Below are 23,100 nucleotides of genomic sequence, written 5' to 3' on the forward strand. Positions count from 1 at the left end.
CTCCTCCCGAGCGAGAGCTCTTGAGATGTCTCCATGAGACGACGCCGTCGACGTTCTCCGGACGTTTCTCAGCCGGACTTTCGACATCGAAATCTTTATCGATCCTTTCGTCGCCGCGTAATTCCTCGCCCTCCCACCAACGCACCAGGTGTACTTCAAGGTGCCTCACTCACACACACACGGCACCGTGAAAACGACGTTGCAGCAACCGCTGGCTCTCTCGATTATTCTGCTCTATCGCGTTCTGAAAAGTTCCCGAACGACAAAGAGACTCGTGGTCGCGCCGGTTGAAAAGCGTCTCGACACGTTCGTGACGCGGCGATTGCAAATTGCCGGCCGAATTAGCGGAAAGATTGAGACTCGAAAGGTCGAGGGGGCAATACGAGAGAGTTCAAAGTACAAAGAGAGAGTTCTCGCGAAAAAGAAAATTACCTTTCTCCGAAACGGAAAGCAGCCTCTGTCCTCATTGTTGGGCGGCGGATGGTTTATCAATAAGTCTGGAGTGGGCGTGTTGTTAGGACCTAATACGTTCAGCTCCTTAAAACACTCAGTCTCTATCATCTGCAAGAGGAGGAGAAACGTCGGGCGAGTTAGAACGGTGCGATTCGCGCGGCGAGCGAAGTGATTTAGAGCCGGCCTGCGGAAGCTAAAGGTGGCTCGTGCGTAAAACGCGTCTGTACGCAAACCGGAGCTTTAAATACACCCACCCGAATGACGCCAGTGATAACGAAAGCCCTCTTCCCCCTCCCTCCTCTCTCTCTCTCTCTCTCTCTGACGTAGGAAAACACTTTGTGCAAGACCCATATTTTTCGATTTAAGTGCTCGCTCTCCGTTCTCTCCAGATGCTCCCGAGCGCGAACTCGGTTCGCGCTCGGGAGCGATGCGTAACTCGGCGAAAGTGCCGGCTGCCGGCTCGAAGGGCTTTCAATTCGCGAGGATTTGATTCTGCGCTCTCCTTCGCAGTGCGCGGATAACGCCCGTTTATTACAGCGATTAGTCGGACCAAGACAATAGCTTGGTTCGCAGATGAATTTAATTCCTATTCGTGCACGTCACCGGGATCAGTTTTATCTTCTCGGAACTTCGGCTCAAAGTCCAGTCGCCGGGACGTCTCGAGTCCTGAGAGCTGACGAGAGCACGGTGACTAAGCGCGGATTTAGAGGCTTTCGGCGCGGCGTTTCTTCGATCTCGACAGGAGACTGATCGTGCGAATTTGTCGGAAATTCGTAGATCCGTTGTGAAGATGGAAGATTTCAGCAAGCGGTAAGTTGAGGTTGAGTTATTAGTCGCGCCGCCGATGTCCCGGCGATATCACCGAGCGCACTTGACGTGCGGCGCGTGGGCGATCGAAGCGACGCGATTTACACTCCAAGTTACAATGGAGATCTTGTTAAGTAGCCGGAGCCGTTGGACGCCGGGGAGCATCGGTATTTTTATACGACAGGGTCAAAGGCCTCGCGACTTGGCGCGAAGGCGCGTATCACGTGTCCCTCACAACCGGCGTTTGCGACGCGGACGTGTGACGGACGGACGGACGGACGGGCGTGTGTCTTCGTTATTACCTCGTTTTGCCATGGAATGGACACACTGCCGGTGTTGAATTTGCTGTAGAACGTGTCGTCTGTGGCGTCCAAATTGACACCTTTCACCGTGGAGAACTGCTCGATGTCCAGGACGTCTTTAGCGTAAACCGCGCGAGGCTGTAACAAAAACGAGCGGCGCTCGCTTAATGACTCGCACCTTCGCAGCCTGACACTCCTAAACGTCGTCCCGTATGATTCCTCGCGCAAACAGCGATAATTCGCCGTTAACGCGTCGGCCGCCATCGCAGTCGGCGCTATAATGCCGCCTTGTCTCGCTAATTTGCGCAAAGACCGATTCTCGCTATCCGTCAAGACGACGGACGAACAGAAGTCCGTCAATCCTCCGTCGGAGGAGCTTCTTCTCCTCGTCAGAATGACGGAAATGTGACGTTGCGAAAAATAATGTACTCGAAGGAAGCTAAGCTCTTTTACAAAAAGGCCTTTAAGAGCTGACGAGAATCAGTCTTAAAACGTTACTTGACGTATGACAATTTAAATAGATACATCAATTTAAATATACCGGCCGATAGGGATATCTGCATTGCGAATTGCAATTTGTTCGCCGCGTCGCGTTGGTGATTCAAACACGAATTGAATCGACGGAGGCCGGCGTGGCAGTCAACATGTCAACGCGCGTAAAAACCGCGAGGGTTTTCATAAAACATCGCACCGAGATGCTTTTCGCGATTGATTTAATAAAAAGCAACACCACGTTCCGTTTTATATATAATCCAATCAATAAAGACTGTCGAGATTCGTTTAGTGCAGGAATGCAAATAGCCGAACGGATAGCCGCCGCTTATTTTCAGTTCGCGGTATAGTACAGGTCAAAGAGAGAAAAAGAGAGAGAGAGAGAGAGAGAGAGAGAGAGAGAGAGAGAGGGAGAAAGAGAGAGAAAGAATGAGATGAGAAAAAAGCGAACGAGCGAGCGAGTGAGCGCACGAGTGCGAATCGAGAATAAAGGCAGAAAGAGAGCAGGGGAGGGAGGTGTGTGTGTGTGTGTGTGTGTGTGTGAGAGAGAGAGAGAGAGAGAGAGAGAGAGAGAGAGAGAGAGAGAGAGAGAGAAAGTAAGTCTCGACGCGGATAAGATAATCGATCACAACGGCACCTACTTACATCCGGCACAAACGGCGGTTCCCACATACCGGCCTCGACCCTCTTCCAGTTTAAGCACTGGAAAAAGCCGTGGAGCTTCACCTCCTTCGCCCCGTGCCGGCCGCACTTGCAGCCGAGCCTGCTCTTCGGGCTCTTCTTCAGCAACTGCTGGCAGAGGCTCTTGGCGTCCTCGCTGAACTTGGACGAGTACCTCTCCTGATCCTCTTTGACGCGTCTGTCGACCTCCTCGCGCTTGACCTTCTCCTTGCGGGCGCGGAAGGGCGCCTGGCCCTCGATCATCTCGTACAACAAGCAGCCGAAGCTGAACCAGTCCGGCGAGAAGGTGTACTTCTCGTTGTCGATCACCTCGGGCGCCATGTAGCCCACCGTGCCTACCCGGCCGCGCACCATGTCGCCCTCCGTGATCTCTACGGCGAGACCGAGATCGGATATCCGCACGTGACCGTGATCGTCCAGCAGTATGTTCTCCGGCTTGCAGTCCCTGTAGACGATACCCTGTAGATGAAGGTGCTCCAGGCCGCACACGACTTCGGCCGCGTAGAATCGGGCGCGATTTATGTCGAAACCCGGCTCACCGCCCATGTTGTAAATGTGGAACTTGAGGTCGCCGCCGTTCATGATGGTCAGCACGAGGCAGAGCGCGTCCTTCGTCTCGTAGGCGTAGGCCAGCGAGACGACGAACTTGGAGTTGATCTTCTGCAGGATATTCTTCTCGATCAGTACCATCGACTCGCCCTTGCGCTTCTTGATCCGCTTCTTCTCCAGCTTCTTGCACGCGTACATCTTACCCGTGGCGCGCACTTGGCAAGCGCACACCTCACCGAAACCGCCCTTCCCTAGTACCCGGTACATCCGGAAGGTCTTGTACGTCACCGGCTGCGCCTCCAACCATTTCCACTGAAGGTACCTGAGGAGGTCATTTATTTAACATTTATCAAGTTGTGTCGTTCATATGAATAGAACTCAAGTGAATATAAAGTAAACCCCCAAAAAATCGGAATTTGGCACGTTGAAGAACATATTAAAAAAGCTCCCTTCTGCTTTTCTTAAAAGCTGCCCATGGGGCAAACTAAAGCCCATCAATCAACCTACGCCGCGACCCTCTTTCTCGTGAAAGGAGAATTTCGCGCCGCGAACGGCGGTGCGAAATCGCTCACGATTTGCACCCCACCGCGTGATAACACGCGATAACATTGATCTTGATGGTCGCCATACCTGTAAAAGTAGAAACTGTTGAGGAACAACGTGAACGGCAAACCGGCCAGAAAGTTCTTCACCGTCTGCGCCACCTCGACGTACAGCTCCTTGGCGCCGGTGCTGAGACGCTCCTCGCACTGCAGGATCTGAGAATCGTTCAGGATGTCGATCACCTCGGAGTCCTCCCTCTTCAGGTACTGCTCGAACAGCTCCTTCGCCAGCTCCGTGCGGTTCTCGTCCATCTCGATCTCGTACTTCTCCATCGCGTCCAGGAAGAGGTTGTAGCGGTGGTAGGTCGGCTTCCTGTCCTGGCAGAACTGCCTGAATAGAAGCCGCCCGATCGGCTGCTGGTCCACGACATAGCTGTACCTGATGTCTGTCCAACATTGCGAACGTCTCTCGGTTACGCTCCTGCGCCTTGACGAATTTTTTTTTCTTTCCTTCCTCCCTCCTCCCCTCCCCCCCCCGTCGTCGCGCGAAATGAGTCCCACGCGTCACGCGAGTGTCCTACCTATAAATCTCTACTGATCCAGGACCGTAGGCTTCTCCTCCTCGAGAAGATCGAGAGGCGTTCCTCGTTGGTGAAATTGAAAGTCTCGCGTGCACGCGTGCGGAATTGATGATCTCATAATGGAGGAACGTCGGAATAACGCCCGTCCGAAAACTGCGATATTATTAATCTGACCGTTCATCATCGTTCGTTCGCGGGAGGGAGGTTCTCCGGGACTGCGCGGGACGAGCAGAGGGGAACAGCTTCAAAGCAACGGGAAAAAGAGCGGTGAGAGAGCTTTACGGCGCGCGATGGCTCGGAATAATAATGCCGCGGAATAAAACGTCGAAACGCGTTCGCGATACGAGAGACAGGCGCATTTGCTCGCGACTTTTGATTATTTCAAGCCGAGGCGGCGTTATCAGAGTAGGTTAATGGGACGCGCAACGAGCGCTGTCTCGTCCCTCCGCGCGTCGCGGCTTTTTTTAACAGCCGCGCGAGAATTATTTTTCATCGAGACTCGATAATCGAACGCGCGCGCGCGCGCGTGGCTTCCGCGTGAAATGTTCGCTTTTTGCCGAAGCCTCGGGTATTTGTGCAATCGATGCGCCTGAAACCGTACGATTTATTTATGCGGGGGGAAAAAGAGCCGAGGAAAAATGTCGCCTTTACTTTAATCTCGCGCGGTGTGAATTTTTACTCCGACACGACACACGACGCGGTTTAACGACCACGACGGCGACGACTCTTTGTCGACGCCCGAAGGGAATCGCCCCGCGAGTTGAATTTACACCTATTATTATGACTAATTACCAACGTTCGACCAACTCACCAAGCTTATCTTTTAGGCCGATGCACTGGGAAATGTGTGGGAACTGAAGTATCTTCCGCCATTTCTTACTCTTTCCTTTGTTGCTGTCACCACCGCCTGCGCATAAAACGACGCGAATTTACGAGGATTTCGCACAGGTGCTCGCAGGAGCGACGTCGGACGCGCTCACCGATCGGTACTTAATTAACGCACAAGTCCACCTTAACGCCTTCCGCCGTACATCGAGATTATGCTTCGTCAGAATAATTTATCTTCTTGTTTATTTATTCGTAATATACGGGTCTGGTGTACAATAATGGTGTACAATAAAAATAGCATAACGATTGAGAAGAATCTGACACAATGAAAAGGAAAAAAATTTTTTTTACATGATGTACAGTCACACATTCCGCATTCCGCATATGAATTGGATTGAACTTGAAAGTACAAAATGAGTCATGAAAGATATCGCAATCATTTAAGTTAGCGAGACGACAAATCCGGGTAATATACTGTGTGAAATTTACCGTAATTTATTCGATGGTGCTCAATATTGAATATACGTATTATAAGAGAGAACACACATTTAGGCGCCACATGAAGACCAAAAAGTTTAAACATATGATCCTACAATATATTACATAATGGAGGTGAAAACTCGTCACAAATTGTAATTACATGCAACAATTGTCTCCACCGATTATTTCGATATTGTTAGCTTTTTATACCGAATACAATAATACAATAAATCGATTAACTCACTCATCATTACACATGAGACGCGACGATTGATTAATCCTAATTTGTCGACTATTTTAACCAACTAGGATTTACCGATCTACTTGATTCAATCGCCCAAAACGTTGATTCCGTCCGCGTTTCCGCGTTGTCGAACCGGATCTTCCTTTCTTTCTCTCTCTTTTCCGAACGAGCTATCCCGAGATTTCACCGCTGGAATTCTTTTTTCCGTCACACGAACGGGGAAAACGAGGGAATTCTCCAAGTTGCCAGCTGCGACCGTTGAACGTTGATTAAAAACGAATACGCGCATCAGGTTCGCCAGCCTGATGGCTATTAATTAGAGATTGCGGGCGGATGCGGAGTGGAATTTGCGCGGCGAATCCCGGCGCGTCGGTGAATCTCAAAGCGTTCAAAGGCGGATTAAAAGCGCCGGATATAAAGCCGTCGCTTCATTGTACATCGGCTCGATGCTGATCCCGTAATCGTCGCGGCAGGAAAGAAAAGAATCGTGCTAAGACACGCAGCAGAGACGAATAAAAGTCGCGGGATAAAAGGCGTCGGCGGACATCAGCGCGGACGCGCGAGAACGCGTGTGACTGCGAGAAATGACTGCAATTTGGCAGCGCTAATACCTCGTGAACGTCCATTAATAACGGGCGATTCGCATGTCGCGGTCGTGTGCCAAGAGAAGCACCGCGAGAGCGCATCAGCCGAGAGACGAATTCGGGGGCGGGGGGCGGAAGAGGGACGAGAGCGCGGAGCTGGGGAGATCTTCCGAGCGCGGACGGACGTCTCCGTCGGGCGGCGCGAAATGCGCTGGATTGAAAAGTGCCGGAAGTTACGGAATTCACTCAGACGGGGATAACGGCGGCTATTGGATCGGCGTTACGAGATTTATCCCCCCCCCCCCCCCGGCGCGGTAGAACTCTCGAAACGACCTCGGGAAACTCGTCGCTGGGCATCCGATAGCGGTTAAACGAGAAGAAAGTTGCTTCCACAGCCGCGAGCGCGTCCGCCCGCTCATAATTCATCGCTGGAAACGTACGCGATATTTCCCACACGCCGTTCCGCAATTTCCGCGACTCCCCCGTGCGGAAAATGCCGGCCCTCCCGGCTCTCGCCGGCGGCGAAACACGCGCGCGGTATAATATATCTTTACAAATAATTATAAAAAAGTAACGGGGCAAGAGAGAGAGAGAGAGAGAGAGAGAGAGACAGCGACGAGAGCACGTACTCGTCGCCGTTATCCGAGAAACGTGATCGCGGCGATAACCGTCACCGAAGGAAGGAAGGAAAACAACGACGCTGATTCGTCGTTGTTGGAAAAGAGATAACTCGTGACGCGCTAACGCGTCACTTCCCAATTCCGAAATGGAACCTTACCGCTCGCATCCGTCGAGCGACGAGCGATCAAAATTGAGATTAATTACGCGCGCAAGACGCGCAAAAGCAACGCCGGCAAGACGCTCGATATTAAATACAGGATGTCCGAAAAAGCGGCGATAATCAATTCCGAGGCTTCAATCAACTCGTCAATCTCACCGCGTCAAATATCGAGAAACCGATAATCTTCATATTAAAGCACGATCGAACCTCTCCCTCCCCTCCCGGCCGCTATCCGCCAAACTCTCAGGCGCGCTCTCTCTATCCGGCTCGTGATCGCAAAACAAGTTTCGTCGCGCGCTTCGACATTCGCGCGACGACAAACCCTCACTGTTATCGCTCGTTGACGGAATTCTTTTTTATCTTTTTATATCATCCGCCGGCCCCCGCTCTCCGCCCCGACCACCGACGCGAACGTTACAATATCCGATACAGCGTAGCAAGCGCACGTGCGCAAAAAAGGAAAAAAAAGAAGATAGAAAAATAGCGATAGCGTTGCAAAACGCGTCGCGCCGAACTTGTCGAGAGATAATTTCTGTTTACCGATTACCGATAGCGTTACAAAACGCTCGCGCGAAACTCATTTCACGCGCTTTATTCGCGACAACTTTCGCGGCTATCGCGCGCGCGTTGGCGGATTTTATCCCTCCTCTCTTTCTTTCCCCTTTGCTTTCGGGCAATATCGACGACGCGAACGCCGCAATATTCGTCGCAAAAATGCCGGCCGGCCGGCGTCGCGAGACGCGAGACGCGCGCCGTGTAACGTCGCGCGATAATGATTTATGGCGCGCCCATTGTTGTGACGGAACTTTCTATCCGATAATCCCGCCGCTCGATATCACAGACGCGGCAAAAACGGCCGGCCGATTTATTGCCGACGAGTAAAATACGGCTGATAAATGAATCGTTAGAGAGGAGAGAGACATATAGAAAAGAGATAACCACGTGTGAAGCAGCCTCGCAGCGTTTCCCAACGCCGCCGCGAGACCTCGCACGGCTTCTCTCTCTCTCTCTCTCTCTCTCTCTCTCTCTCTCTCTCTCTCTCTCTCGGCCACGACAGGTTCTTCGATCGACGCGAGATTGATATTTTTTGTGTCCTGCGACGACACTCCCGCACCAATATCGTTCTTTCTAGGCGATTGAGAGTCTGGAGAATTATTGGTTCGGTTATCGCGCGGGGGCGAAAATGCAGCCAACGGGGCTTCGTTCGGGGCTCCGGGTAAGCGTTAATTTATCCCAATCTGGATTCGCGAGGAAATGGATAGGGGATAGGGTAAGTCCGGGATAGATGGGCATAGGGGATAGATGATCAATTGCTAGAATTTTGTTAATATATGCTAGGCGTCAGCGCTGATCGCGCAGCTGTGAGTTGGATATACCACGAGTAGCTGTCTCTCTTCCTGATGCGCGAAAATACTGTTATCGCGAGTAAATAAATGTTTTATGTTTCTATTAATCTGCAAAATGTGTGTTTCACGCGCCGGAAAAGTATCTTGCGAGTACGATTGGTTTTGAGTTACAACGTTAGACCTGGGCTTAACTTTTAGAGGACCGGGGTGGCTCCTATAGGAGCCACATATAAGTCGGCATTCAGTGTTTTCTTAAAGATTATATCATAGTTTCTTATGCATTTATGTCGATGTTTATGTGCTCCAAAAATATATTTGCATATATGTTCGTGTGATTTTTACCTTACTTGTAAATAAACATTTATTAACAAGTACTTGTAACATTTTAACTGCACAGTAATTTGCATCTTAGTACGTTTTTATTTATTATAGGCCCACCTTCTCTCAGAATTATATAAAATCAGCACACAACACTATTAGAGTTTCGAGATTGCGCACAGTGCGTGACAACAATCACTCTAAAAGTAACAAATAAGTATAAAAAATACAGAAGAACAGTTTTCGAAATAAAACAAATTTTCATTATTTTTTAAAACCAAAATTTAAAAAATTATAAAAAAATTGAAAAATAAAAAAATTTGAAATAACAAAAGATATAAAAAAACAAAAGAGCTGCATAACTTTCCACGTCCACGTCGTTAGCTTTGGGTTATGCTAAAGGAAAGTTTTATTACCGTATGAGATTACTTATAGTAATATAGACTTTTTTATTTTAGGTAAATAATTGCCTTTGTAAAATTTCGATAATCTGATATCAAAATGATGATCAGCGATATAAAGAAAAACCCTAAAAATGCCAAGATCCAAATTTTGAAAACTTTTTATTTTGGCCGTTCCCCGTTCCGGACCGGGGTAGTTCCTATAAGAGCCACTAACAAACTCGAAAACTTTACGCGACATGATGGTTACATATATATATATATATATACAAATTTTCCGCGAAAAAAATTGCAAATTTTAAAGAAAAAATGCCGGTCCTCTAAGGGTTAAACGACCAAAAAAAATTTCGTGTCTGCGTGTTCAACCTCAAAATTCGGCACCAAGACTACGCTTCACGCGGTATGCGCATCTTTCGCGCGAACTCTCCAAACAGAATAGATGGCTCATTTTGATCAAGGTTAGATGGGCGGTCTACTTGGCGAGAAATAGCAAGCGATGGACATCGAATCGAACGTTTTCTTTCGACTAGATGCTTTAGACGTACAAAAGACGTCGATCCGAGCGAAATCATTTTCCCCTGGATACCTAACACTAAAAACTTCAGTACATTTTAAACAGCTTCTCGTTTCGTTTAAAGCTGCCGGGTAGATTCCTTTCTCTTTTCTCTCTTTAATAAACAATGTTTTCCCACAGGGCTTTTTTCTGTGTCGCCACTTTTCAACCTTCTCTCCAATGTCGTCCTTGGTCGTCCTATAAGAAACTTGTGAAAATGTTTTATTTTATTAATAATTATAATAAAAGAATTAATAAAAGAATTAATAATTAATAGAAGAATATAAAATACTAATAAAAGAAATGAAGATAAACAAATTTCTACATTATTATAGGCATGCCTAACTATCCCTTCACATATAACCATCTATCCCACGCCGAATATTTTTAATATCTCGTTATTACATGGCGTCCCATGAATTTTTTTTGCAAAAATTCTTCTATGCTTTAAACATTATTCTCTACTGAGTGTGTTAATATGTTATTGATCATTTATCGCAATAATGTCGATGTATTATTTCCAATTAAAAAAACCAAATAAAAAAAACCAAAGAGACTGATGGCGGTGAGTTCTGGAACACGCTGTATATTCATTTGCGCTAAACGAATTCTGGTTACGGCGAAAAGATGCCGCGCACCTCGCCGAGAAACCCGCAAATTCCCTCACGACGGCGCTATCGATCGTGCGGAAAAACCAGAAGGACGCGGAAAAGCGGGGGGGGGGAGGCGAGGAGAGACTTACGAGGCCACGTAGCACGCGTGGTCCTTGGTCCCAGTTTTTCGCTCCCACAAACGTGCGCTCGTCGCACACGTCAGCCCGAGAGAACGCTATATTTGCTGTACGTAGATAATGGATTATCTGTGGAATGTCGGCTATGGGAAACCACGCATCGGGGTATCGCGGAGGAAAGTCGCGTCTTTTACTTCCTGCGCGGGGACCTTTACCACTGCTCACGGGCGGGAAACTTGGACGAGGAATAAATGACTCTGTGTCGGGGATAATACAAACGATCGTTCGGGAAATTTAAACGAGGGAAATCAAGCAATCGATCTTTGTCGCTGAGCGAGCATCAACAATAGTGCGAGTCGGAGGTAGCGATGAAAGTGAGCGATGAGAGTCTCTTGGAATTTTTCAGAGCGAAGTATCATTCGAAGTGATGGTGAAAGTGTACCATCGCAAAAATGAACGTTTCGCTGGAACTCGGAATGCAAAATTTCTCAATCTTCATGAAAGAGTATTCAAGTCGATTAGAATAGATTTATTCATGTAGATTCTTCAATCCGGCGTAAATTTCGCGCGAAAATTCACTCGACGATCCCGAGAGGAGAATTCAGCCTGATCTGCGAACAAAGAGTCACTCGAATTTGAGTGACGCGGTCATCGCTCTGCATTTCGAACAGGATTGTACCCGAGAAAATTTCGACAGTATTCTTATCAAAGCGACGACAATCGACTCGCGTCATTGAGGTGTTTAATGATCTAATCAATTAATCAGATAAGATTACTGTCGAAGAGTCGATGTGAATCCGAGCCACCGACGACGAAAACGAAACTCCAGTGTCGCGGTGTACGTGTTCGTTTCGAGACACCCTGTATATTCCAGCGACGTGCTCGGGCCCGCTCGTTCGATCCCCAACGAGCGGAAGTCGAGGGTCGCGTAGCTCCACCTTCTTCCACATCGGCGGAGGAAAAAGGAGGAAAAGCGGGGGAGGATATGCGGCGCTCCGATGCGTGCGAATTGCATCGCGCGGTAGGACGAGATCCTGTCTACTGCACGCTGCATCCTGCCGAGCAGAACAGGCCTGCATATCGTATTCCACTATCAATCATAATACACGGGTGGAAGCGTGAAGAACGTTCGGAAACGGTAAACGAAGGTAATCGACTCGTAACGCGGTCCGAATTTCCGCCTCAAATTTGCGTCGACAACAATCCATCGGCGGGAAAGCCGTTTTGATTGGAAATTCTTGATTCGGAGATATCTGTCGGCTTTTGCGAGAATAATTGAATTGAACGATTATAGAAAAGCGCGACTCTGCTCCATTAATTAATAATTAATAAATTTTCTCTCGCGAGTAAGGATTATTATTATAAAAATATTGTTGTTCTTATTATTATTATTATTTTTGTTGTTATTGTTATTATTATTATGAAAATAATTGAAGCCGCAAATAACTGCAGACGTCGAAACGGCTGTAGAAACGACTGTAGTTCCGGTCGACTACGAAGATCGGCCAGGAGAAACGAGACTCGAGGAGCCGCGAAATTCGCCGGGACCTGTCGAGCGCCGTCGGAGGATTCGTTCCGCAGGCTCTTTTGCGCCTTCAGCAAGAGCCGGACTCGGCCGTTACCTCGATGGCGCAGGGTCGCGCGTCCTATCCCCTATCTGATCGGAGCGCGATCGCGGCGGCCGATCGGCGCGAAGTGAAAAACCGCGTTCGGCTCAGTGAGTCGCATCAAGAGGGAAGGCAAAACATCGACAACGAGCGCGGCCGCTCTTGCTCGATCCCGCCGAGCGGTGAAAAAAAGAGACACACACACACACACAGGAAAGAAGAGGAAAGAGGAGCGGGAAGAAAGACGCTCGACGTAGTCGGAAGTGAAATCTGGAGGAGGATCCTCGCCGGTCCTCCGCGGCGCAGCTGAGGAGAGAGACTCCTCGAGTCCGCTCCAAGACCCAAGCGTGTAAAGACTCGGAACGGGCGAATCGTGCCGAGTCACCGCGTTCTCTCCTCGTCTGCCGCGAGCGAAAACGCATCGCGCTTTGTTTGCCTGGGCCGGTCGAGCTCGACGAACAAAGCGCGATTTATTCGCTTCCATTAGCATTCATTAACTTTCGGGGCTAAGTGTATGCGCGGTATTATTATGTATTATGTAAAGCGATTATTGTGTGTGTGTATGTATGTGTGTGTGTGTGTGTGACTCTGAGCGCGAAAATTCGTCGGCGATACAGCCGAAGTGGCGCGATGCCGCATCTCGACTCCGGAGAGTGGAACGCGGCCGTGGAATTTTCTCACGCCTCGTCATCATCGCGTAATTATATCAGCGTGCGACACAGACACCGTCTTCCCCGGCTTCATTTATGATAATTGCAGCCGCGGATCCTCCTCGCTATCATTATGATAATTGAAGTTCCCCCGCGACGCGACGGAACGTGACTTTCGATTATACACGGGCCGCTCGCACCGGCAGGTCCTGCTCCACAATAGGCAGGACGGTGAGCCTTTAGGCTTTTGCTCTCTCTCTCTCTCTCTCTCTCTCTCTCTCTCTCTCTCTCTCTCTCTCTCTCTCTCGACTCTGAACTCCATTTTCGGCCGAAGGCGTCTTTGCCGCTGCCGCCCCCGAGGTTGTAATCCTTAGGCTTCGAGCGAGCTCGCGCGACAGCTCGATTCCAGCTGCGAGGGCAGCGCGGAGAGGGCGTTTCCTTCTGTTAGCAGATATTACAGGACTTGTAGCAAAAAGCTGCAGGCTTACCACTAACACCTATCGCAGACCGGGCTTAATGCACTCCCGAGACGTCCTCGGCATCCCCACGCTGCGCCCGCCGTCTCGCTCAACGTCAGCCTTCTGTTCGCAGGGTGTCCAAGGACCTCCATTGAGACCTCCTCGCGAGCGAACTTCACACATTCGCCCCTTTGCATCAGACTCGCGCGCGTCTGTGGCTGAAAGCGTTCTCTCCCGGAGAGCAAAGGAGAGGAACTTAGAAGGGGCTCTTCTGGAGGAAAAAGAGTCGGGAGAGAGCGGGAGACTTCGGGCTGCAAAGTGCACGCGCGCGAAAATCACCACGAAGAAACAATCGCGTCCGGTTGAGGCTTGAGTCAAGATTAACTCACCGCCGGCACACTCCTCTCTGTGTGCCACCCCGCCCTCCACCCCTCCCCCCTCCACTCTTTACCCGCCCATCCGACCAGCTCGTAAAATGTCACGACGCCGCACAACGTACAACGCGCGGAGGAGAAAGAGAGGCGGCAAACGAGCCAGCGCGCGGTAAATTGGGATTTCGCAAGTGGGAAACTTTTTCGCCGGCGCAAATTGATTACAGTCATTTCCCGATCGCGGCCGTAATTACGTCACCGCGGACAGCGCGGGTATGAAACCGCTAATTAACCCGTTACCCCAAGCCCGGCTCCCGTATACTTAACGTAATTTGCGGCCGGGTCTCTCTCTCTCTCTCTCTCTCTCTCTCTCTCTCTCTCTCTCTCTCTCTCTCTCTCTCTCTCGGCTTTCATTTATAAAGTTTATCAAGGCGATGCGATTACAAGGCCATTGACTGCCATCGCTGGCTCGCTATCACGCGAACCCATTTACCTACTTTCCGACCACGCGACGCGCCTGCACTCTCTTCGACAGGACGTCGTTCGTAATATACTAATTGAGCCGGCCCGATGTGTGGCATCCCTTCCCCCCCTCCCTCCATCCTTCCGCCTCTTCTCTCTCTCTCTCTCTCTCTCTCTCTCTCTCTCTCTCTCTCTCTCTCTCTCTCTCTCTCTCGCCCTACCTCCCTCCTCTCCCTCTCTCTCTTTCTTAGTACGCGCGCACACACTAACACGGCCAATCGCAATTTACGATAATCGACGAAAGTTAATCCCGAAATATGCGGGAAAATTTCTATGCAAATAACACTACATGTCCGGATGTGCTCCCCGGGTTTTCCAATCCCGAGGCTTAAAGGTCTAACGACCGAGCGAGAGGGCTGGGTCCCTCCCCAAACGACGAAAGGTGGATTACTTCGGGGGAAGAGTCTGGTAAGACGGCTTCGGAATTTCCGGCGCGATAATTGAAAATACGGAGCAGGAGGATGGGAGATCGCTTTGGGAGATCTGCTTCTTTCTTTTCGGCTGCACTCTGGAACTCTGTTCGTTTCCTCATCAAAGTTCGATCACACATTTGTTGCAGTCTAACGCGCCAAACAGGCGCCAACTTGACTCTCAGAAGAGCAGCTTCCTACCCTCTTTCGGAAACGTTGATTTACTCGGCATATGAGGCCGAGCTTCTTCCGATCGATTTCACTAATTCTCATCGGCATGAATATTCCTTCCCCCCCCCCCAACTGCGGCTATTAGCGAAACGCAGTGTTGCGGAAGATGTGGCGCGGGAGGGGAAATACAAAGAGAACAAAAGGGGCAGCCCATCGAGCTTCGAAGAGCGAAACGACACGGGGAAAATTTCGCTGCGTGGGACGGGGAAAGCGCGGGAAAGCGGGGCTTTCCCGGGGAAGCGCAGGGTAGTAAACGCATGTGCCGCTCCCGCGGGATGCGAGTCGCAGGAGTAAAGCGCGTCGCGGTGCTTTTTGCTGCTTTCCCGCGGCGAAAATGATCGGATCTTTTCTCCCTGCAAAAATCTGCCCGACCGCCCCTCTACCCTTCGCCGTCGAAGATGTGCGTCGTCGGCGACGCTATTTCCACGTCGGCTCGAATTTGCCACGTAATCGCGAAATTTTCGCGCTAATTGCAAGAGGCCGGGGTAGGGAGGGGAGGACAAAAGAGAGTCGTCGGCGAAAAAAATCAGAACGGAATGATGCGAAAATCAAGCCGCGGATTTTTCTTTTTTTCTTCTCTCTATCTTTTACTTTTTTTCCCTTTTTATTGTATGAAAATCCTCTTACTTGTTATACTATTATCTCAATTATTGTACACCAAAAGGGTCAGACCCTTATTATTAATAAATATTAACAAATTATTAATAATTTTTATTAATATTATTATAAATAAATAAATAAATCATCCTCGAGCGCGCCCGCGTGTCCGCATCGGACGCGCGGAAAAGGAGAAAAGAGTCTCGAGTCGAGAGACGCGAGTCTCCGGGTTGCGCGAAGTTCGTGGCGCAAACTGCGCTCGAGGGACACCGAAAGAAAGATAAAAATGGCGGATCGGTAGTTCGACGCGAGAATTTCGGCTGCGAGATTTAATCAACGCTGAAAGACTGACGCGAAACTCAAGCGAACTAGCTACATGTACGACGCGGAAATATTGAACTGCAAAATTTCATCAAGACTGAAAAAGTTGACGCGGAAGCAGGACGTGGTTGCACGTGCGATACGCGGGGGAGAAAGATTGGCCACGTAAACGCGACGATGAACGAGCCGAGGGAAATTTCTCGTTCTTAAAATCGTCGAGTTGGACTCGACGAGACCGCGAGAATCCTGTTTCCCGTTGTTATCCGTGTATCACACAGCTACCTAGTTTTGCTAACCTCCCACAGTCGATTAAATCGCTGCTTCTTCTGTTGCTCTGTCAACCACTAAAAGATTGATCTAACCGGATAACACGTGTAATCCCAGCGCCGGTGGACGGTTCATTAAATCAGACGATAATTACAACGGACAATGCGCCGCGCCGGGTGGAGCTTGACGCGACGCCTCGCTGAACCGAATTTCCAGCTTGTTCTGCACAAACCGGAGACAAAAGAGGAGGCAGAAACCGAGAGAAAATCAGTCGCGAGACTCGCCATACACAGAGCCCGAAATTGAATTCCTTCAACTCGGCTCACGTGGTCCCGGCAGATCTCTCTTCACAGCGCGATAAATGCTCGGTAAATTGATAATAATAATAATAATAATAATAATAAATCACAAGTGACAGAGTGAATACGCGTGCGATCCGTCAATGGGGATTTTATCCGGGCGACGTTAGCCGGGACGCGGCTGATTTAAATTTCATCGAAATCCGTGGCGGGGCTGTGAATATCTCACCGACGGCGTCGCAGTGCGCGGTTCCCCCCCCTCTGTCTCTCTCTATCTCTCATCGGGAGACGATCAAAACAAAGAAGAAAAACAGAAGGCGCCGTCTCTCACGAGTGGCTTCGGAGCGCGCTTACGCCCGCCGGCGCGATACACGTCAGCCTCTCTGCCGGCCCGTTCCTGTATATCAATTAAGTAACAAATATATGGCGGTGATATCGGGCAGCGTGCGATTCCGTTCGCGTGGTGTATGTCGTCATTTCGTTTAGTTCGCCGGCCGCATGTTGGCCGCGTGCAGCAGCCAAGGGCGTCGCCGGGGGATGCTCCGCTCCGTCGCCCGAATACGTCGTCGTCGTCGTCGTGGAGATTTCGCGAGATTGCGAAAACGCACAGTGTAACCGTCTTTTATGCCGCCTCGCTGCCGTCGTATCGCTGGGCCGAGCATCGCTCTAGGCACGTGAATTGATGCTTACGCTACCGGGCGCGGTAAATCGCGCAAAAGTGCTCCTCGGAGACGGCGATTTTCGAATTTCCCCGTCGCGTCCGCGAGCCGCGCCGTGCTAACTTCCCGTCCCGCGTACTGTGTTCCGGTGTAAATTTGCTTCCGCAGAGTGATCCGCGCGATAACGAGAGAAGGAGGAAGGAAGAAAGAAAGAGAGAGAGAGACGATTAATTTTTCGTTCATGTCTGGCGGTAGAGGATGACTGAACAAAAGAAGCCGACATTCAAAACTCAACATATTCCTCTTCATATAAGAGAAAAATTAATTGATAGAAGAGGAAATCCTCTTGAAGTAAGAGGAAAACAATTAGAATAATATGCAATAAATTTTAAATGAATGGTTCACTTTAATCGCTTTATCGAAAGAGGAATCCTTTTCCTGTAAAAGGTTTCGCTTAGAATGTATTAAGATGTACTAAGATGAATGTAATAAGATTATAGGAAAAATCATTTTACAAATAGAATATTTTTTTTGGGTGAGAAAAAATGAGTCTGTATTGAGAGCCTCACTGCGAATTGATTATTTGTTTAATAATCTTCCGCGCAGAGATAATAAATCATTTTCGATGCTTTTTAAAGCAAATGATTCAAGCTTTGATCTTTGATGAAAAGATGAAGAGTACCGACGAGTGATCGTTTGATCTCTTGTGGTCAAATGCTGAGCGAATGTCTGGCGGCGCCTATGAATGACAGAGGTGTGCTGAGACGTGCCTTGCCGAGCGGGTGAAAGAAAAACACGACGTGTTCTCTCTCAATCTCTCTGATCGTTTTGCGATCGTTGTAGAGATTTTTTACTCCGATCTATCGCTCGCGTTACGGCGCTCATGCTGTCGGCGCCGAGTGTTTTAACCATCGCGGTCGTTTTAACACGCGTGTTAAAGCCGGTCTCGCGCGGGAAAACGTGCGCGTGCAATAAATATCGTAACGTCGTCCGCTTGCCGGCCGGCGCTTTGCGAGACCCGACGCATTGTGCCGCGGAGACGCGGAGAAGCGATGTCGAGAAATCAGCCGGGAAGTTTGGCCCGATTCTTCCGACGAATTTCACTCCGTCGCGTTCGACGGGATGCGCGCAGATTATTCATCGCGTAATCATTCGCCGAGCGGGCGATCTCGTCGTCGCGTTCTCTGCGGATCTTTCGCTCCCGACGTTCTGACAGCGGAACGTTATCGGCACCGTTACCCGCGTTAGATGAACATGACGTCATGTGCTCAAGAGCGAGCCGAATTTCTCGCCTGACTTGATATCACGGCAATTGTAAAATTGCCGTCTCTCGGGTAACGGCATCATAAGCGCGGCGTTTGGATTAGTAAAAAGAGAAGGATCGCGCGTAGATTCACCGATAAGAAATGCTCATCTCCGGGCGCGCGAAGCCTCCATCCTTTCTCCGTAATCCTCGCGTCTACGCGCGCATGTGAGAATTAACGTAAATTTCATAACGCGAGAGAAGCTACAAGAGGGGGGGGGGAGAGAGAGAGAGAGAGAGAGAGAGAGAGAGAGAGAGAGAGAGAGAGAGAGAGAAGGAAAGAGTTGCGTCCTCGAGACACACAAATTACGCTTGAATTTCCTCGGCGGTATAATGATGAAAGCAACATCGCGTTTCTTTGCGCAGTCCGCAGGATGAACTTTCTCGACTCGGCTCGGCGAGTCAAATGCGAAGGTAATGCCATGGCCGTCCCGGGTGCATATCGCGTGTTAAACCCGAACGCTCAATCCCGCGGTTCAAATTGCGGGGCGGTTTTACGCGCGCAATAAATGTCGCCCGCCCGAGCCCTCGGTAATCACCGAGCGCTGTGCAAAGTGTGTTCCGGGAGAGTTACACGCGCATACGCGTGTGCGAGCACACAGAATTTTAACGTTTCATCGCGCTGATCGACCGAGCCTCGCTGATTGTTGCGTTTCCGACACATGTAACAATTACAAGCCGATCCGCGCGCGTTAACTGTCGCGCGTTACAAAACGCGATCGCCGTAAATGTCTGGCCATCGAGGCCGCCATGAACGCCTCCTCACGAACCTCGCCTCGTCGCTGCTCTGAGGGTTATGAAAAAACTAGAGGTGTAATTTTTCCTCCAAGTCTTCGTATTCAAAGCTTCAATACAAAATATTCGACGATCGAAGTTTCGAAGCTTCGAAGCATCGAACCTTCCAAGTTTCGATCTTTCAGTCAACTTCGAAATTTCGAGAATTCGAAGGTGTTCGAGAATCGAACGACGAGCCGATACTTTTGTTATCCATAAAATGTAGAATATATGACTGAGGCGGCTCAGCATGCGGAAACAAAGAGCGCAGGCTCGGAAACAAACGTCCGACATCCTTCGAAGCTTCGAAGAGTGATATCTTCCAAAAATAGTCTTCGAAGCTTCGACATAAAAAACTTCAGAAGTTTCAAAGTCGACTTCGAAGCTTTGAATATATCGAATATATTGAAACTTCGAAGCTACAGCATAAAAAACTTCGAAGTTGACTTCGTAGCTTCGAATATATCGAAACTTCGAAGAGTGATACCTTCGAAGACTAGTTTTCGAAGCTTCGGCATAAAAACTTGGAAGTTTTCAAGTCGACTTCAAACCTTCGAATCATTCGGAGAGCTTCGGAACTTCGAAGCTGCCGAAGAGTAACAGCCTTAGAAAAAAACACGTATAAAAAAAGATCCCGACTCGTGCGAGAGAATAAGAGAAGGCTACACGAAAATTCGCGATGCAGAAATGATACTTCCGGAAATAAATAAATTAATTAATCGTTTACACTCGTCGACGTACAACTTGTCGGTCCCGTGGCGTCGTTTCTTCGTCGTCGAAAATCGGACTCGTCGAGATTACACCGCGGTTACGAGCATCTCATCGTGTCGTGACTTTCGCTCGCTCTCTCTTTCTCTTAGTCTCCCCATCTCTCCGCCTATCTCGTCACCGTCGACTATCAGGAAACAATCTTCATAGATACAAGTCCCCGTTCGAGTCGCACAGGCGACTGTCTGGATTGCCTAATAACCACCTGTGCTCGACGAGCGCGCCGGCCGACGACACGAGACGCTCTCTCACTCTCTCTCACTCTCTCTCTCTCTCGAGAAAGAGTGAGAGAAAGAGAGAGAGAGAGAGAGAGAGAGAGAGCGAAGGGGACTCACCTTCTCTCGCTTTCAGGTACACGGTGTTCGCCACGATGTTCTCCAACTCCATCAATTCCAGCTTGATCGGATTTGCGCGGCCGAATCGGATGGGAGAAGAGGCCTCGTGGTCGACGACGTGGTCGCGCGGGTGCGAATGCCAGGAGCTCGCACGATTCTTGCTGTCTCTGTCGCTGCTGCAGCTGCTGTCGCACGGGGTTGATCACCCTGCCGGGTCCTAGCAGACCAGCTCCCATCTGCGGCCCTGGGACACCACCAGGGATGATCGGTCCCCGCCGCGCGAGGACCACCACGTGCGAGGGAGCCAACGACGAGCGCGGTTGGTCTCTAGTTGCGAATGATCTTCTTGAGTCGCGAGCAGCGTGATGATCCGACGAATCAGGCCGATCAGTCGACGATGACGGTCCACGACCAGGTCGCAATCACCGGGATTTATGAGCCAGTCGCACCGATCATTCGCGGTCGCTCCAAGAAACGCGCGACGACGACGTTCGATTTGGCGTCTCCCCGGCTCGATTCCCGGGAGACGACTTCTCGACCACGAGGAAAGATCGTTGGAGTGTCTTCGCGTCAGCTGCTGGGAGGGAGACGATTATCGAACAACGGCACCTGCGACCAAGTTCCGCGCGTGAGGATGCTCGCTGGCTGGCTCTCTCTCTCTCTTCCTCCTTTTCTCTTTGTTCCTCTCTCACCCTCTTTCTCCGTGTCTTTGCGCTTTCCGCAGCTGGCTGGCTGAACAATTTCGAGGCCGTTTCCACCCGCGCGCAATTAGGTTAATTAACGGTAACTTAGGTGTACATATCGTGGAAGGCGACGTTGCTGAATTTCGGACGCGAAGCGAAGAAGAATGCGACGTCGGGATCGATGAACAATGCGACGAGGCTTTTGTCGTCGACGCAACGAACGACTGCGGATCCCGCGTTCTAATCAGTCGGCAAATATTTTATCAGTCTGAAGTCTCTTCTATCTTAGTAGGCGCGATGACAGGTCACCGAAGTAGCGTGCACCCAAGTGGAGTGTAGGCGTGTGCACACACACGCGCGCGCGCGCTCGCTCGCTCGCGTTATCATCAATGGAAGAAGCTGTGTCACCGTCCGTCCGGTGCGCGCGGTGCGGATGCGGATGCCTCGGCCGTGCCCGAGGCTGGCCCGTCCGTCGGAGCGAGCCGCGTCCAGGTCCGCCGAGATGAAATCTCCTCGCCGCTGCTCAGTCCCTCTTAGGCTCGTCCGCGTCGGTCCGTGGGGACGCCGGTCGCATTATCGATCGCACAATCGGCACTCGTCGGCGGCGGATTCCGCGCGATCATCCTCGTCGCAGTCGAGCCGCGATTCGCAACGACCAGCCGCAGCAGCACTGTTCTGTCCCCGCGCACGCTCGTCGTCGACGACTCCTCCTCAATCGTGCATTCCATCAATTCCAGCGGCGACGGGCGATGATCGGGCCGTCGTCTCGCGGGCATCGACAGGCGAGAGAGAAACAAAGAGAGAAAGAGAGAGGCTGATGATTCCCGGGCACGCCGGCACGGAGTCGTTTAGGCAGAATTTCTCTCTCCTCCGTCTCTATTTATAATACAACCGGCATACAGCAGCAGAGATGAGGAGCGGCGTAGACCGACGGGAGACTCTTGGTGAGAGCTGCTGCACAACTCGCGTTCTCCTCTCGGCGAGACGTCGCGACCAGACGCGAGAGACGAGAAGATTATCCCTCGTAAAGAGGTGGGTGTATGTGTGTGTGTGTGTGTGTGTGTGTGTGTGTGTGTGTGAGTGTGTGAGTGTGTGTGTAGCGCTCATATATCTATAACAGCAGCCGCTACATCGAGGTTTTAATCGAGGACGACGGAAGACTCCGGAGCGAAGAGCGAGAAGGACGCAGGCAATGACGGAGGAAGAGAAAAAGAGAGAGGGGGGGAGAGAGAGAGAGAGAGCGGCGTGTCGCGGATCGGATAAATCGCGCGTAAGCTGGCGGTCGGTCCCGCGGGTGGATTTCTTCGCGGTTTGCGGCCTGCAGCGCGGAAAGGATCGCGAGTTCCGCGATGCGCTCTCTCGGACAGGCGCCGGCCGCCTCGGAGTTCGAGGCGCCTTTCACTCTGACGCCGGCGTTGGGAGGCCGACGGCGATGACGCGCGTGTGGCGGCGCGCTGACGAATGGTCCTTGCCGAAAGCTGCGCGAGATTCGAAGAGGCGACGAGGATTGCCGCGGCTCTCTCGGGAATGCCGATCTCGCGTGCCTGCCTGCGTGCGTGCTTGCTTGCGTGCGTGCGTGCGTGCGTGCTTGCTTGCTTGCTTGCTTGCTTGCTTGCTTGCTTGCGTGCGTGCGTGCGTGTGTACGTGCGTGTGTGTGTGCACTCGGTCGGTCAGTCGCTCGTCCGATCCTCTTCCGTTCTTCTGCTTTTGCTCCTTTCCTCCTCCTCCTCCTTCTTGTTCTTCTTCTTCTCCTTCTTCTTACGACGCGCTCGCAGGGTGAATGACACTCGCCCGGAGCGGATTCCTAATGGCTCTCTTCGCGCATTTCATTTCCTCGCGGTGCGTGGCCACTCTCTCCCCCTCTCTCTCTTTTCTCCTCCTACTCCCCTTCGCTCCTCTTCGGCCACCACCGCCTTCACCGGCGCATCCACGTCGCTCGTACGCACCGTCCCGCAGATTCGTTCCCGTGCACGCGCATCCTGCAACAACAACAACAACAACGAACTGGATTTTTGCTCATGGCGAAGACGAGTTTCCCGGAGCGCCGGAGGAAAGCGCGAGAACCGGACTCCCGCTTTACTCCGGCCGCGCGCCGACTCGGTGAAATTCGAGCGAATCGATCAATCTCATTCCTTCCCCTCCCCCTCTGCTCTTCAGACGTCGCGAAGCCGCG

The 23,100-nt window shown here is 50.8% G+C and overlaps 1 protein-coding gene across 2 annotated transcripts in view; it reads right to left on the reverse strand.

The window, feature by feature from the left end:
- Nucleotides 1-23,100, reverse strand: part of Gprk2 (G protein-coupled receptor kinase 2) — a 45,394-nt gene that overhangs the window by 6,551 nt on the left and 15,743 nt on the right. The window contains exons 2-8 of one of the 2 annotated variants that reach the window (XM_025305124.1): nt 20,245-22,906; nt 13,418-13,605; nt 5,219-5,314; nt 3,915-4,272; nt 2,700-3,606; nt 1,563-1,700; nt 433-561 (exon numbers count right to left, since the gene is read on the reverse strand). In XM_025305124.1, coding sequence (XP_025160909.1) covers nt 433-561; nt 1,563-1,700; nt 2,700-3,606; nt 3,915-4,159 — 1,419 coding nt within the window. In that variant the 5' untranslated portion in view covers nt 4,160-4,272; nt 5,219-5,314; nt 13,418-13,605; nt 20,245-22,906. The remainder of the gene's footprint in view (nt 1-432; nt 562-1,562; nt 1,701-2,699; nt 3,607-3,914; nt 4,273-5,218; nt 5,315-13,417; nt 13,606-20,244; nt 22,907-23,100) is intronic. The other variant, XM_011143956.3, reaches the window with a different exon arrangement.

This window comes from Harpegnathos saltator, unplaced genomic scaffold (genome assembly GCF_003227715.2).
Source record: "Harpegnathos saltator strain DR-91 unplaced genomic scaffold, Hsal_v8.6 scaffold676, whole genome shotgun sequence".
Taxonomy (NCBI): Eukaryota; Metazoa; Arthropoda; class Insecta; order Hymenoptera; family Formicidae; genus Harpegnathos; species Harpegnathos saltator.